The sequence below is a fragment of the Populus trichocarpa genome, chromosome 1, assembly GCF_000002775.5.
Source record: "Populus trichocarpa isolate Nisqually-1 chromosome 1, P.trichocarpa_v4.1, whole genome shotgun sequence".
NCBI lineage: Eukaryota > Viridiplantae > Streptophyta > Magnoliopsida > Malpighiales > Salicaceae > Populus > Populus trichocarpa.
In genome coordinates this window covers 28,601,318-28,617,209 of record NC_037285.2, presented here as the reverse complement: position 1 = coordinate 28,617,209, position 15,892 = coordinate 28,601,318, and the positions used below count along the sequence as shown (strand labels likewise).

General features: G+C 33.6%; 1 protein-coding gene across 1 annotated transcript; it reads left to right on the top strand.

Annotated features, from left to right (window-relative positions):
- The first annotated feature begins 6,279 nt into the window (after window positions 1-6,279).
- LOC7480098 (chaperone protein dnaJ GFA2, mitochondrial) lies at window positions 6,280-14,471 on the top strand. Its single transcript, XM_002299925.4, has 18 exons — window positions 6,280-6,649; window positions 6,737-6,836; window positions 7,061-7,135; window positions 7,334-7,416; window positions 7,737-7,820; window positions 7,912-7,950; window positions 9,153-9,242; window positions 9,722-9,769; window positions 9,864-9,951; window positions 10,110-10,174; window positions 10,275-10,349; window positions 10,709-10,781; window positions 12,017-12,108; window positions 12,809-12,880; window positions 13,145-13,201; window positions 13,287-13,335; window positions 13,659-13,725; window positions 13,973-14,471. The coding sequence occupies exons 1-18, from the start codon at window positions 6,563-6,565 to the stop codon at window positions 14,064-14,066; spliced, it is 1,338 nt and encodes a 445-aa protein (XP_002299961.1). The 5' UTR covers window positions 6,280-6,562; the 3' UTR covers window positions 14,067-14,471.
- The last annotated feature ends 1,421 nt before the right edge of the window (window positions 14,472-15,892 follow it).

Sequence of the window (15,892 nt, the reverse complement as noted above, 5' to 3'; positions counted from 1 at the left end):
AGAGGCTTAAATGATGATCTTAGAAGAGAAGTTGCATTTCAAGGTGTATCTACCCTTGACCAGGCTTATACCTTAGTTAAAGACTACAAGTTGGTCATAAAGAATCAGTGGAAGAATCGTCAGGACTCTTATAGTATCCCTACTAGGTCCCAATTCAGAAACAGTGATTCTTTGTTAGGTGCTCCACCCCACAGACCTAATCCTAGTAGCACCCAACTTTGTAAGAAAGATAAAGGTAAACGAGTTGTCAATGAAGTGTCTAAGGTGAGTTCAAAGGTTAAGTGTACTAATTGTTTAGGTTTTGGTCATATCTCCTTAGATTGCACCTCTAAACCCTTAGTCATCCAAAAATATAAGGATATAGGTAAAGAGGAATATTGTAGTGTTGAAGTGTATGAGCCTAATCTTGAGGATTTTAGCGACCTGGATGACGAGGATGTGCAAAAAGAGGGACTTAACACAATGAGTCCACATGAGCTTGAGACTGAGGTTAAAAAAGAGTCTGATATGTCTGCTTCAATGGTAGAGGAAGTTTTAGGGAACTCTTCAGTGGAATTGCCTGTAGAGATACGTATGGTCTTAGAAGAGTCTCATGATATTAGTCCTCCTAAACTACCTGATTCCTCATCCCACATGCTTGGTGTCCAGCACATCATAAGTTTAGAGCAACATATTGAGCTTTTTGACCCCTTACCACATGCACGTGATGAGGAAGATGAAGATAATCCTAGTTTACTTGATCGTGTTCATACCATATCTACACAGGTTTCAAACAATGTTTGTCACATTCCACACCCTCAATCATTTAATGTTCATAGTTACAAACCTGAGAAGCCTATAGAACACCCTCCCATATCTCCTCACGATAGGATGTCTAAGTCAGCTGAGTCGTTACCATGTAGGGTTCATAATTTACATATTGAGATCATGAAACAAATTCAAGCAAGTAATGAACAATACAAATTTCAAGCTGATTTACTTAAGTATCATGATGCACTTAATGTTGGAGATTATTTCATGATACAGATTAGACATGAACGGTGTCCTTTGGAAACTGATCATAAATTGCAAGTAAGTAGTGCTAGACCATTCAAAGTGTTGCAAATGATTAAATCAAATAATTATGTCATTAAATTGCCATTAAACTTTGATATTAGCTCTACTTTTAACATGAAGGACCTTATTCTTTATAAAATACAACCTATGCTTGATGCTCCTTTTGATACCCCTACCTCATTACCCATATCTTTGGCACAAAAGGAACATATTAATGCTACTTTGAATGCACAAGTTGTTTTTACCAGGGATGATGAACTTCCGCAAATCCTAGTATATGGGCTCGACGACCAGATTCAGACTATACTTGGATTATCAGAGAGACATCATAACAGCTTGATCCTTACCTTTGAGAGCATTATCGGAGCTGCCTTGACCTATACTCGACGGGGTCGAGTTCTTCCAACCCCAGGAGAATTGATGGGGACACCGAACCGGAAACATTGGTTACGCGCGCGTATAATTATAGACGATGGAGGATAGCCCAAACCATTGAGAAATTGGGCTTTAGCTTATGTTTTTGGGCTTAATTCATATGGACTTTTAGTTAAGGTTTATGAATTTGGTTTTATTTGTTGGGTTGGATTTAATTATTGTTGGATATTTTATTTAATGGGTCATAAGCCCAATTGCTTATTCGAGTTAGGGTTTTAGTATAAATACCCTACTTTTCTAAATGTAAGGAACTATTGATGATTAATGAAAATTGCAGATTTTACATCTCCCTACTCTCCTTTCTCCTCTTCTTTGGCTTTCTTCTTCTCCTCTTCTTCTTCTAAAGCTTCTTTCTTTTCCCGGCTTTAATTCTGTTGTTTGTTGTCCCGCGTCAGTGGTCAAAAAGAAAGGCATGGTATCTCCTGCAAAACATACTATCCCCTCTAAGAAACAGAAAAAAAAAATGGAGGTATAAAAAGATAAAAAAGAAGAGGGCATGTGTCTAGGAGGAGGAAGTCTGCAATACCCTTTTGCTGGATTTGATTCGAGTTTCCTACTGTTTTGCGTCCCAAGTACATGACAACATCCTATCTGTTTGCCTGGAGAAAAGAAAAGGGAACCTCAAAAAGAATGGTTGTGTTAGGGAGAATCCATGCTTTCTCTGATGGATTGTCAAGTTACAGGACATTAATTGTTTTAACTACTGACACTTTTCAAATTTCTGGCTTTCGACATTAAGATATAATAGAGATTGGAGGGCCTAGCTCTGCAATCTTGACTTGAAACGAACAATTGCACGTAAGTTCTCTTCGATCAAAGATCACCATGATTGCTACCCTGAATTACTGGATAATTGCGCTTTATGTTAAGAGCAGATGAAGAAAAGCGTGGACATATCTCTTTTAAGAATTGCTTGTCATCATGCATATGGTTTGGGGGGGGGTGTCCTCGGCCTGAAATGAGGTGATTTTGTGCTCCATTTTCCTGGACCATAAAAACAAGCTCTTCTTCTAAATTATACCTTTGTTAGTGTAATCGTAGTGCTTTTGAAAGTTCACACCTCTTCGTTGAGGAAGGGGAGAGAAGGATTCATGTTTGGAAGTGTAGTTGTAGTTGCTTTTTAAAATATTTTTCATGTTGAAATGTATCAAAATGATGTTTTTTTTATTTTTTAAAAATCATTCTGAGATCAGCATATTAAAACGATCTAAAACATAAAAAAAAATTAATTTTTAATAAAAAAATATTTTTTTTAGAAACACAGGCTGGCTCGCATTTCCAAACAGGTTAGAAGTAATTTCAGTTCTTCACTGAACTGTTTACTTGCTTGCTATATTGACTTCTAAATTATTCCTAACTAATGGACACATTGATATGATCTTGATAGAGTACAACAATCTAGGGGTAATATGTTGGGGTAAATTCATTTTGTGGTCGTTCAAGTTTTAAAAATTAGTCAAACCAACCCCTCTACTTTTTTTATTTTTTTTATTTACGTGGATGTCCGAACCAGCTTGCGCGTACCATGACTAATCTTACGGTCCACTGAACATCCTGCAAACCCAGTGAGCATGTGAGGCACTGCGGGGGTGACAGACGTGCACAAAGAGATTCGAACTCGATTGCAGAGGAAGGAAACAAGTCCCTACCACCGCTAGGCCAAGACCTCTACTTTGATTTAGAGCATGGCAACCCTCAGACTTTCAATTAGTGGCCACGGGGTCCATCTATAAGACTCATATTCATTAGATGTTTATCACGTATTGATCTGCATATACATATGAAGGGATGGAAGAAAGTGGTAGTGAATATATATTAGAGTCAGTTATATGTAATACTGATTTTATTCATATAAAATATATTTATTATTAATAAAAAAAATTTATTTTTAATATTTATTTATATTTGATTAATGAATCTAATGTTTAATTAATAAATTTCAAGTAAAAATAAAATTCATGGGACAAAAATATTTTGTAAAAAAAATTATAAAGTTGTTATAATTATGAGATTTCTATTGCATTAAAGTATTGTTCCTAAATGTTTTTGGTTAATGTTCTATTAAGATTGAATATTAATTAGAGTTATTAAAATCGATGCATATCATGTTCATTCTTTTATGAAAGAAAGTAGCTCCTCTTATAAACTAGGATATAAGATATACCTGAAACTAATATGCAGGTACTTGTTATATGATATGCACACTGAACTAACCCGTAAAAAAATTGCATATATGGAAAGATCACTTATTTCTATGAAAAAACTCTTGTGATAGTTGAGTAAGTGATCCTTAGACTTGAAATCACTAAGTTATTTTATATAGAAAGTGTTATGCTTTGATCTTGATCACACATTGTCCTAATCAAAGGTAACAAACGGGCATATATTGGGTATAACATAAACTATATGAAGATATTTAAATAATCAAGATAAGATTTATCATCCTAGGTGAATTAAAAAAATATTATATTTGTTCTTAAATAGTATTAATTGTGAAATCCTTGGTTAAAGTGGAATGAGTTTCAAAATCTTATTCAAAAAATTAATGATTATAATGTTGAGAACTAAAACAATTTAACAAAGTATACATACTCTATGATATAATATTTACATCAGAACATTCATGATGAAGGGATAATAATTACATTGAGAAACTAGACACTGAAATGTTAAGTCAAACCACTTATAACTTTTCTAATATTTAGGGGATCATGACAAGTTACTAGACATTGTACTTGATCTTTAAATATAAATCAATCAATTATTGAATTGATAATAAATTAAATTATTAATTTATTTAATCTTATTTTATTTAGGATTATGATTTATATTTGGGTTACTTATTAGAGAACCCAGTACGTCACACATATAAGAACCATTTGTCAAAAATTAAAATGGCATAATAAATCAAGTGTGACTTAATTGTAAATAAATTTTAGAAATTGAAGACTGAAATATAATTAATATAGGGGATTACAATTTTAGATCCGGAAAAATCAAGTAGGGACTTAATTGAATAAATTTCTAAGAATATCCTAAAATAATATATATGATATTATTTAAGGGGAAAATTGATATTTTATTATTTATAGGGTTTTTTAGGTTTCCTTGTAAATAGAATATTATGCCTCTTATTTCTTATGAGAAAAAAAAAGGTGAGAAAAGTACAATATATAAGCACTTAAAACACAAAAAAAAAGAGTTAACGCTATAAGGTATAACAATCTCTCTCTCTCTCTCTCTCTCTCTCTCATAAAAGGGTATATAAGATTTTTCACTAGTGATTCGTGTGGATTATCGTTTAAGGCTAGACACTTGGATGACTTGTGATTTGCGACAACCCAACCTCGAAACAAATATTCAAAGTAAAAAAAATATATTTGATCTTTAGGTAATCTTCACATAAATCTTAAAAATCTCTATATCTATTTAACGGGATCCTTGAGACTCCTGAAAATTTAAATTTATTATTTCTGTTATGTATATATATCTCGTGAAACCCAACAAAAAGAACCAACTTGTGAGCATAAATTGTAAATATGAGGGTTGACATGTCCAAATTTCAAGTACAAGGGCTTAGTTCTCTAGCAGTCTATGTTATTGTAATTTGAATCTCTAATCACTGCTCTCTTGCTCATCAGGACTTAATTTCAATTAATTTTTTCTTAATTTAAATAATTTGGTTTGTAATAATGTATCATTTATTATTGACTTTTGGGTAAAAAATCATCACTATTTCATTTGAAATTACAATAACTTCTATTTTTAGATGCTTTTTAAAAGTACATATGTTTTAAAAAAACATCAAATCAATGTTTTTTTGATAATTTTTATGTGTTGATGTTGAAAATTAAAAAAAAATTATTTTAATGTATAATTAAAAAAGTATTTTAAAAAAGTATTTTGAACTACAATACTAAACACACAGAATCACTATAGCTTAGCCAATTTCTTATTTTCTTTTTTTTTTTTTCAGAAAAAGGAGAAGTACTAATAAGTTAAAAATAATGGCTCTGAGACTAATTTTCCAAATATAATACAAGGAAAAGAAACTGTCAAAAAGAAATTATAATTTAGAAAAAAGAAGGGGAGAAAATTGGAAGGGCAATTCTGAACCAAGGAATGCATTTCACTACAAGGTTTAATTCGCATTTGGTCTCTATATTCTTAATTTTTTTATAATTTAGTTTCTTTACTTTTATTTGTTCAAATATCATCCTTTAATCAGTAACAACGTTAAATCCCATCCTTCAGTGCCCTTTTCCCTGGAAAACTTATTTCATGTTGCCACAGATGGCAGGATGAAACGCCTTCTCTTTTACGAGTCACAGTCAATGGCAGAAGGACTAAAATACTGTAAAATAAATACTGAAGGGATGAAATATATGTATCTATTTAGAAATGTGATAGATATTATTTTTTAAAATATTTTTTATTTGAAAATATATTAAAATAATATAAAAACATAAAAAAAATTAACTTTAAAATAAATTTTTAAAATTTTTCAAAAACATTAATGGATTATGGTGTCAAATAAGTTCTTTTTCCCAAATAAGTTAAGGGGATGTTTGAAAGAATAATAGATGTTAGTTTTCAAAGTATTTTTTGCTTGAAGATATAATAAAATAATAATATTTTTTAAATTTATTTTTGATATCAATTAAAATAATTTACAAATATTAAAAAATAAATTTTAATAAAAAACAGTTTTAATCTTTAAACGTTGTTGTTCCAAGAGCAGAAGTAGCCATTGAAAAACAAACACAATCTAAACAGCCACTGTAGCAGAAAACAGAGCCCAAGAAAGGGTCTGCCATCCAACAAAATTGGCCCTTGCCCTCGTAGCCATAGGCCCGTACGGTTCTCTCTTTCTACTTTCTACTTTCTAGATTCTGTTTTTAAAACCCCAACGAAAAAACTCCCTCCCTCTCTTAACTCCTGGAACCTTCCAATCTAAAAAATTAGGGCTTTTGTAGGGTTTAAGCCCCCATCCCTAAAATCCCTAAACCGAAAAAGAACCAAATTGCCAGAAAGATCAAGACTTTTCAAACCCTACAGAAGAACCCACCAAATGGTTCGGTCTCATAGCGCCAGGCTTGTTGGTTGGCTCGCTCGCCCTTCTCTCTCCCTTAACCTCCTCCAAGAATCTGCTAATTCCGTATGATTTTGCTTATTTATTTGCAGTTTTTGAATGAATTGCTTTAATTTACATTTTTAAGTAATGTGTTTTTTGTATATATTGCAGGTACACAAGAGTGTATTGAATGGGAGTTATAGAAGATTAAGTACTACCACTGGGGTTTGTAATCCTGTTAGGTTTATTGGCAATTACTCTCCTAAAAATGGTAACTTGCACTTGTTTTGTTTCTTTCTCTTGCTCTTCCAGCGTTTTGATTTATGGGTTATTTTCAGATTCTTTGTCTGGTTTCTTAGACAGCTTATTTTTTAAACTTTTTGGTTGTTTCTGTGTATTGGGCTTGAAAAGGGAATTAATCTTTCTATTTTTTTCATTTTCTTTGCTATTCTTGGGGGGGGGGGGTTTTGGTACTGATTTTTTTTTATTTCGCAGTTAACCAAACAAATTGGTTGCAATTGGGAGCTTTAAATGCGAAATTTGGTGCTACGAGGTCGATTCATGGCTCTGGTATTTCACATGTCCTGCTTTTAATATTTTACCTTTTAAATTTACCCTGTACTATATTTAGTACAAGTTTTCTTTTGTTGAAGTGCAATTGCTGTAACATTTATGCTGTTGCTGCTTACTATCGTTTTATTCTAAAATATTTCCGCGGCATTTTGTGTGGCTAACAATGTATGTTTTATATCTTTTTTTTCTGGTCAGTTCATATGTCGAGAGAATATTATGATGTACTTGGTGTTGGCAAGAATGCTAGTGCATCTGATATAAAGAAAGCTTATTATGGGGTAGGTTTTCTTTTCATTATTTGTCCTAATCTTGCATATTTCAGTCCAAATAATGCAACTCTCAAGCTTTATTTCTTTTAATTTGGGTGTTAGGACTGCTTATGGGGTAGATTCTTTTCATTATTTTTCCTAATCGTGCATATTTCAGTCCAAATAATGCAACTCTCATGTTTTATTTCTTTTAATTTGGGTGTTAGGTCTGCATGTTAATGTTTTTTCTTTATACTGTGATAGGATTACAGCTTTTACTTTGCAACTTTTTCTTTTTTTTAAGCTTTGTGTAATTTGTCTTCTGATTTCACTTTAGCACCATTCTGCAGCTGGCAAAGAAGCTCCATCCTGATACAAACAAAGACGATCCTGAAGCCGAAAAGAAGTTTCAAGAAGTTTCAAAGGCCTATGAGGTAAATTTTGCAGACCAGAATTTTTGTCCCTTCCTCTAACCGAGTTACATAGACTACTGAATGGAGAAACTTTTGTTTGTTTTGGTTGCAGGTTTTGAAAGATGACCAAAAGCGGGAACAATATGATCAGGTTTCATATTTAATTTTAACTGTGTTTATATTATTAAATAAGTTGAAAATGAATGTCTGTATAACTCATAACCAAGTAACATACAGTATTAATGAATGATCGAAAACATGGGCAGTATGAGTGTTTATAAGAGGAGAGGATTTACATACAATATAAGTGAGAGGTTTATAGCTCATCACATGGTTGCTCTTAATTGGGAATTGTTACATGCATAAATATTGAAACCCCCCTATTCAGAATTATAACTAGCCAATAGAGTAAGATGTCTTATGCAGTTGTTTACTTGCCTAGTCTAGGGATAGTATATAGGATAAGGTCAACTGGTGAAATAAATCCAAAAAACTTGGCAGGGCGACAACTAATTAGCACCATCCAGAAGCTCTACCACAGTGAAAAATGGAAAGGTTATAGTTTATAATGGATAGGTCATTGTTGTTAGAATGATCTTGGATTTTGTTTCTTAGTGCCCCTCGCCGTGATAATTTTACTTGAGTAGTCAACTGTCAACCTGCAAAAGCAATTTCTGTTTGTAATCTCAAGAACTTGTCAAGCCTTGTGTGCCTGACCCAGCCAACAAAAAAGTTGTATTTTCAAATAGGAGTTGCTAACTTCTTACCAAAAAAACAATCAAGGATCTCATTCTTGCAGGTATAAATTGCATCTGTTCTAGCTTAACAATTGGGCATTATCTGGAAGATTAGGGAATTTTAGGGTCACTTAGATTAGCTAGTCCCCAACAGGTAGGCCAAGATAACAGGTAATTACTTTTTCAAAAAGAAGAAAAAGAATTGAAGCTTCCATGCACTCGATCGCAAATATGTGAAAAGGTCATTCATTTCGCCCTGTTAGCCTGAAACTATACCCTCCCCTGGTGGTGTATGTTAAACTTCTGCTTGCCTTTTATTCTATACAACATGAACGTCTTTAAATTTTATCATTCATTTTGGCCTGGATGAAGTTCACATACTTTGCAAAGTTTAAGAAAAAAAGAATATCAACCTTTGCATGCATGCATCTGCCATATTCTCTTGTTATCTCCCCCCCTTTTTTTCCTCTTTGAAGGTACTCTATCCATAGAATATGCTGAAATTCTCTTCCTTGCAACTTCTTTCTTTCTTTCTTTTTTCTTTAATCATATGTAATGTAATGACCCTCTTCTGTTAATATCTATATTGATGTTTGTTATATTTGCAAACTTATAGCTAGGCCATGACGCATTTGAAAACCAAGATAACTATCAGCCTGGTGGACCAGGATTTGAGAGTCCATTTGGGGACTTCAGAATGGAAGATGTAATTACTCTCCAGCTTCTTTTCCTTTGTTTTGATTCTGTCATATTTAATTGTCTCTTTGATTGTCAATTATCTTGTGGTTTTATTCTGCTCATATCCAAATCTTAAATTAAATAAGAGCAGCCTTTTCTTAGGGTGAGAATTTACATTCTGTGCAGTTACAGACTCTTGGAGTTTGTTGGGTCCTTGTTATGCCTCCAGAACTATTAAGCTAGCAGTGCAATTAAAATCGTTTCACTGCATTGCAGTATATGACCTTATGTATGGTGCTTTCTTATAAAATTGCCACACAATGGATGTTTTAATGCAATATGAGGAGAAATATATTTGCCACTGCCTTTTTTCTTCCTATTTTTTAGTGGGGGTGGTTTGGGTCTTCTCTGTCTTTTTTCCCCTCTCTAAACAACGGATTTTCACAGTTGATGAACTTTACATGTTTTTTTTGTGCATGACACCACACTTGCTTTGATGGAGATCAGATATTCAGCAATGTATTTAGACAGAATGTCGCTGGCCAAGATGTCAAGGTTCTTAGAATTTCCATCACGTTGATTGGTGCTCTCTTTTTTGGCTTAGAATTAATGTTGATTTTCAGCTTCTTTTTAAAACCATCATGGATAGGTTTCTGTTGAACTTTCCTTCATGGAAGCTGTTCAGGGATGCACCAAAACTATCACATTTCAGACCGATGTGCCTTGTGAAACTTGTGGTTTGTTTATCTTCACTTATAGCATTTACAAACATCATGACTTCAGTTTTTCCTTTTTTTGTGAGATTTATGTTTTCATAACTGCAGCTCTCTTGTAATTTCTTAAGAATGCGTGGCCATGTTTTTTTTTTTTTTTTTTTTTTTTTGCATTTTCCAAGGTGGAGAAGGTGTTCCTCCTGGAGTGAAACCTCAAATGTGTAAACGCTGTAAAGGCAGAGGGATGGTTAGTCTTACTTGCTGAAGACCATGTGTGATGATGTTACTTATTCAGGAAATACTGGGTGTTTTCCCCAACTAACATGTAACATTTCCTACATTTGCAGATATCTATGCAAAAAGGGTTTTTCAGTTTTCAGCAGACATGTGATCAATGTGGTGGAACTGGGCAAACTTTTTCGGTACGGGAATCAATATCTGTTTTTATCTGGGGTCTGCAAGTCTTCTTTAAATAATTTTAGGAAATGTTGATTTTTTTATGAGCAAAATTCTGGGAAGCATTAAAACCTTTTCTTTGTTCATGAAACAACCTGATAAGGTATTACTTTATACATGGGCACTAGTGAAGAATTTTTATTTTAAACTGTTTTGCATGATTGCATTAATTTTGGCTTCTGAATTCCTGCAATCTGGCAGCTTTGATTAACTTTGGCAACGCATTTTTAAACAATTCTTCCAAAATTTGATGAAATGATGGGTCTTAGTCCCTTGGTTTTGTTTTTTAATATTAATGCATATGCTTTACTACTGTTGGTGTCAGAGCTTTTGCAGGTCTTGCCATGGACACACAGTAGTGAGAGGATCAAAGACAATTTCGTTGAACATTCCAACGGGTTTGTTTGTTGATCTTGAATCATCTTGTTAAATTTCCGGTCTTGTACAATATTGTGGTCTTATTTTCTGCCCAAGGATAGCGCTCTTACATGCTCCACACAATGTGGTCTTGTAATGGTACATCATAGTTATTTTTGTTGTTTCTCACATTAGGCATCTCATATGAAACAAAGGATAGTGTGGTTGTTTCCTTGAGTGCTTTTCTAGATTTGTTAGTTATGGTACCAAAAGCAGTTAGAAGCTAAATAAACCAGAGATGTGAACTTCAAGTTTCCATTCAAGCTCGAGTTCTTGGGTGCTCGAATGAACCATGAAGTTAAAGAAATAAAAAATGAAGGCTAGATTAGTTTCAACAATTATATTTAGCTATCTACTATTTGTGGAACAGAAGAACCCTAAACAATGATAGCAATGAGTCAGGGCTTTTGTTTAATCTGACAAATAAACTCCTCTATCATCCTAACACCATTTATGAAATAAAATATAAAATTGACAGATTTTCCTTTTAAAAAAAACTAGATTAGGCAAGGTTAAATTAGGAGCTTCAATACCCTTCAAGATTTACTACAGTACACTAGCTTTCCTGCAGACCTGTGTGATAATGCAATTGCTCATGACAAGCTTTCTTTGATCTTGCACATTGTCTTTCTTATTGGTATTCTGGAAGACAGGTGTAGCTCTGGTTGAGTTGTTTTGGAGGGAATTGTTTTTAGAACAAATCAATCTTGCTTTAAAAAAATAAAAAAGACTTGCACAGACTTTCCATGTGAATTGAACGGAACCATTTTAGATCTGCTTATTTGTTTTCTCTGGCTTTCAAAATGATTCTTATTCCTTAGAATTGAATTTGGAATTTGGACTAAAGAAAGTCTCTTTAATTGATTTAAAATATGTAAAGAAAGAGGGATGCGGACATGGTTTCTCATGTACCAAGCGTAGTTTCCTGGTGTTGAACATGCTACTGGTGTGAAAATAGAGTAAAAAGTCCTTGAGTGGATAAATGGGGGATAAAGTTGACTGCTTTCTGTCTTAAAACAGAATTTCTTTCCAGTCATTATTTTTACACCCAGACACTTATTAGGGATAATATATAGATAGGGACATTATCCAGTGAGCTCAACTTCTGGTTTCTGGAAACACTATGAAAATGGTCTATATATTCGGTTGCCCATTTTCCCATGTGGAACTTTTTGCTGGATTTGGTGATTAAATTTGAGTTTCTTGACATCTGCAGGAGTGGATGACAATGAGACTATGAAGATCCATAAAAGTGGTGGAGCAGACCCAGAGAAAAATCAACCTGGTGATCTCTATGTGACAATCAAGGTAATTCAACTTGTTTAATATTTTTGTGCTGCTATTTTTGTGTGTTCCCTATTTCTTTGCTTACTAGTGTGATGTTTTAGGATGTAGTGTGGAGATGAAGGACAATAACATTTCCTGACAGCATTATTTAGCATGATGTTGTTTTATATGATTTTGTTTCTTTTGTGCCTTTTTTATTTGTATGGATGGTTGTTCCTCTTACTGCATTTTCATGGCATAAGGAGCAGACTATGTTGCTTTAGTTTTCACATTGCCTTCTTGCTGGCAAACTCTTGGATGAGTTTTGTTTCTTTTTTTTGTTTTAAATGGTTATTCAATGGTCATTGATTGCTTGGCAAGCTGGATGGGGGAATCAGGAAAGAGAATAGTGTGACATGGATGGTAGATTCACCTTGTCTGCTGAATTTTATGCAGGGTTATGACAACATCTGAAAGATGAATAGAAAGTTAGCGTTTTAAGGAAAAAATATATTTTTTTAGTTGTCCTTTTCCACTCTGAATGATCTCCTGGCTCTCTGAAATTTTAGTTTTTTGGTGGTTTGCTGTCTCTTTCTTTCATTTGTTTTGCTCTCTTTGCTTGTGTGCTTCTATTGTGCTTAGACTGTCTAGTCTCCTGTGATGCTTGTCAACTTCCTCTGATCTTATTGCAGCTATTTCATTTTCCATGTTATTGAAGTCGTTATTTTCCTCCCCCCCACAGGTCCGGGAAGACCCTGTTTTCCGCAGAGAAGGCTCTAACATTCATGTTGATGCTGTTTTGGGCATTACTCAGGTAAAACCTTTTGTGTTTCATGGTCCTAGAAAAATACTAAGATTCTAATGAACGGGAATCCTTTCCTGTTTGCTATGTGGTTCAGTACATTTCAAGGTTCTCATTTACAAATTCCTTTTTTAAATAAAGTGTGGCACTCGGTTCAGATGGTCTTCTTGCAGAAACATATAGAATTTGCAGCTTGTTTTGATATATACCTATTATAAATCATAACTATTTAGTATTTATGCCTAATGCAAAAATTCATTCAATTGCTATTTGCAGGCAATTTTGGGGGGAACCATCCAGGTTCCAACTCTCACAGGAGATGTTGTACTTAAGGTTTGTTGGAAATCATTTTGCATGATTTGATTATTCTAAAAAATAAACTAACTCATCTTTTCCTTAACCTGTTATATATTTTCAGGTCCGCCCTGGCACCCAACCTGGTCAGAAGGTGGTTCTGAAGAATAAAGGTGAGATGAATGCCAGTTCTTGCTCTCCTCACACCTGTCTTAGATAGCTTTCGGTGCTATATTCCTGCTGGAGGTTATCTTGTTAGCATACCTCCAAGCTTATGGTTTTCAATTTCTTAAGTGGCTTTTGTTTCCTTATCCTAGATCTTATCCAAGAATCTGCTATAATTTTTTGTTAAATACTGAATTAATGATGATAAATTTGGAAAAGCCTCAGTAGTTTGTTATGGTTCTCAGGGATGTTCCTTATTCCTTCATGTGTGTGGTCTGTTACTCTGCTTTTGTCTGTGATGAAGTAAGAATTTCGTTGTATTTCCTGACAGGGATAAAAGGACGGGGCTCGTATTCATTTGGTGATGAGTTTGTGCATTTCAATGTCAGCATTCCATCGTGAGTTGGTCTTTTCTTTGTCAATTTATTTAACTCTGCTCAACTTTTGGATGTATTTGCTGCTCTGCCTACTACTAGAAATGGATGAATGAAGAATTATATAGGGATTTTAAGTTCTGTTTTGCCCATAATTTTTGGATGGCGAGTATGGGCAATGCGTAATATATGATAACTATAGCCATCCTTTTGGCTCCTTAGTTTTTCAAGTGGTAGACAATACCTTTACAGAAAACATATTTTGCTACAGAAATTTGACCCCAAGACAGCGTGAATTGATTGAGGAGTTTGCCAAAGAAGAACATGGTGAATACGAAAAACGTGTTGTTGGAGCATCTGGGTGAGACCAGGGTAATATTTTCTTCTGCTCATCATCCCATTTTATTGCTTAGAAGATTATGCAACACAAGAGAATGATAAAGGACAGGAAAAAAGTCAATGGTAATAACCATCCTGTTTCAGAAGTTTTGTAGGAGAAAAGTTGAGATGTATCTGACTTTCTATTTATTTTGCATGGTGTGTTTCCCCCCAACAAATCACCATCCCCATTTGATACAAAATGGTAGCCTTCCATTGGATAGCTTGACTTTGTACATATATTATATTTTGTAGTTTGTACCACAATGATTGTTGCCCCCTCTTGTTTTTTGGATGAATTACAAGAATGATTGTGAAGCTGGTGCGTGCATCTATGCATTCGGCATACAATTGAAGAGGTGTCAAGTTTATAAATATTTAAATTTCTTTCTCATTATTCTTAATCGATAAATAATGAATAGGACATGGTAAATATTCTGTCATCCCAACAATATCAGTCTAAGCTTTGAAGTTCTCAGCTTGTTCAAGTGTGGTTTGGCTATTATCTTTACTATTGGGGAACCTATTCGGCTACTTGTCTGGTGTAGAGATGCATCTAGCTTGCCCCTCTGCCTCGGTAAATAATCCCGATGTTATGTTTTTTTCTTACACGACTTCATTAGGATATTCAATGGATCCTCAGTTGCATGGTAAGAGGTCAGTTTTCCCTTCTTTCATTGGAACTCGAAATCACTTACCAGCACTGTTTTAAAATGGGGATTTTACCATCCAAATCATAATTGGACTCCATTAAACCTTAATAGAGTTTTGAATGGGTATGCAGTTTGATTTAGTGCAGTTAGAATTTCAGATGGATTTTGTATATCAACCTGGATGCCTGTTGGTGCCCCATTAAAATGTTAGAATGTTCTTAATATTATTTCACAATGCAATATTCATCCCCTAACATAACAAAACATTGTGGATGATCCTATTTATTTTTTTAAAAAAATTCATCTTGATCCTCAAAGTTTTATTTTGGTTGATTTGATCCTGATTGAAAGCAAATTAATTTGGATTTCTTAGGTAACGGTGGAATTGGAAGAAAAAGAATCGAAATTAAAAATGACCCAAACATGGGTGGCGTGCTAGAAGTTTTGAGAAAGATACACTTTGATCCTCTAACTTTAAAAATAATGTAAATTATATGATTTTGGTGCCTTTGTTTTTTTCAAATTCAATTTTGGTACAAAAGTTATTTTTTTTTATTTTTTAGTCCCTGATTAAGAGAAGAGAGAACAATCACTAGATTCTAGCGATAGAGAAAGAAAAATACCGTTGACCCTGATTTAGACCATCAAAATAGTTGATGTTTGTGCTAAATGCTTCCATTTGATGAGGGGAATTCATATTAGGTGTTTTTTTTACCTTAAAATATCATTAAAAAACATATATGAGCTTGATTTGATTTTTTATTACGGATTTATTTTGTTTTTTGGGAAGGTTTTTGGGTTTTTTGAGGCATTGAATAGGTTTATCATGATTTCTAAGGTGTTTTGGGTCAAAATGGATTGAAAAACATATTTTTTGGTAAAAAAACTTAAGTCCTAATTTTTCGGCCACCACATCAAACGACATATCGTCTATTTTTTTTTTCAAACAAATTTGGGGTGGACGATCATCAGCCCTAGTTGCAACCAAAAACAATTAAGAGCCTAATTTCACGGGCCTTGACGACATGGGTTGGGCAGGTTGCCTAGCCTTTGCTTTTTTTTTTTCTAAATTATTTTAAAAAAAAATTATTGCTTTTTTCTATGAATTTTTTCTCTAATTTTTTTTTATATTTATATTTATATTAATACTCTTTCTTTTT

Coding starts and splice junctions, on each gene's coding strand:
- LOC7480098 (XM_002299925.4), top strand. CDS start 6,563: ATGGTTCGGTCTCATAGCGCCAGGCTTGTTGGTTGGCTCGCTCGCCCT. Junction 7,136..7,333: donor GAGGTCGATTCATGGCTCTG/GTATTTCACATG, acceptor TTTTCTGGTCAG/TTCATATGTCGAGAGAATAT. Junction 9,243..9,721: donor GGGACTTCAGAATGGAAGAT/GTAATTACTCTC, acceptor GATGGAGATCAG/ATATTCAGCAATGTATTTAG.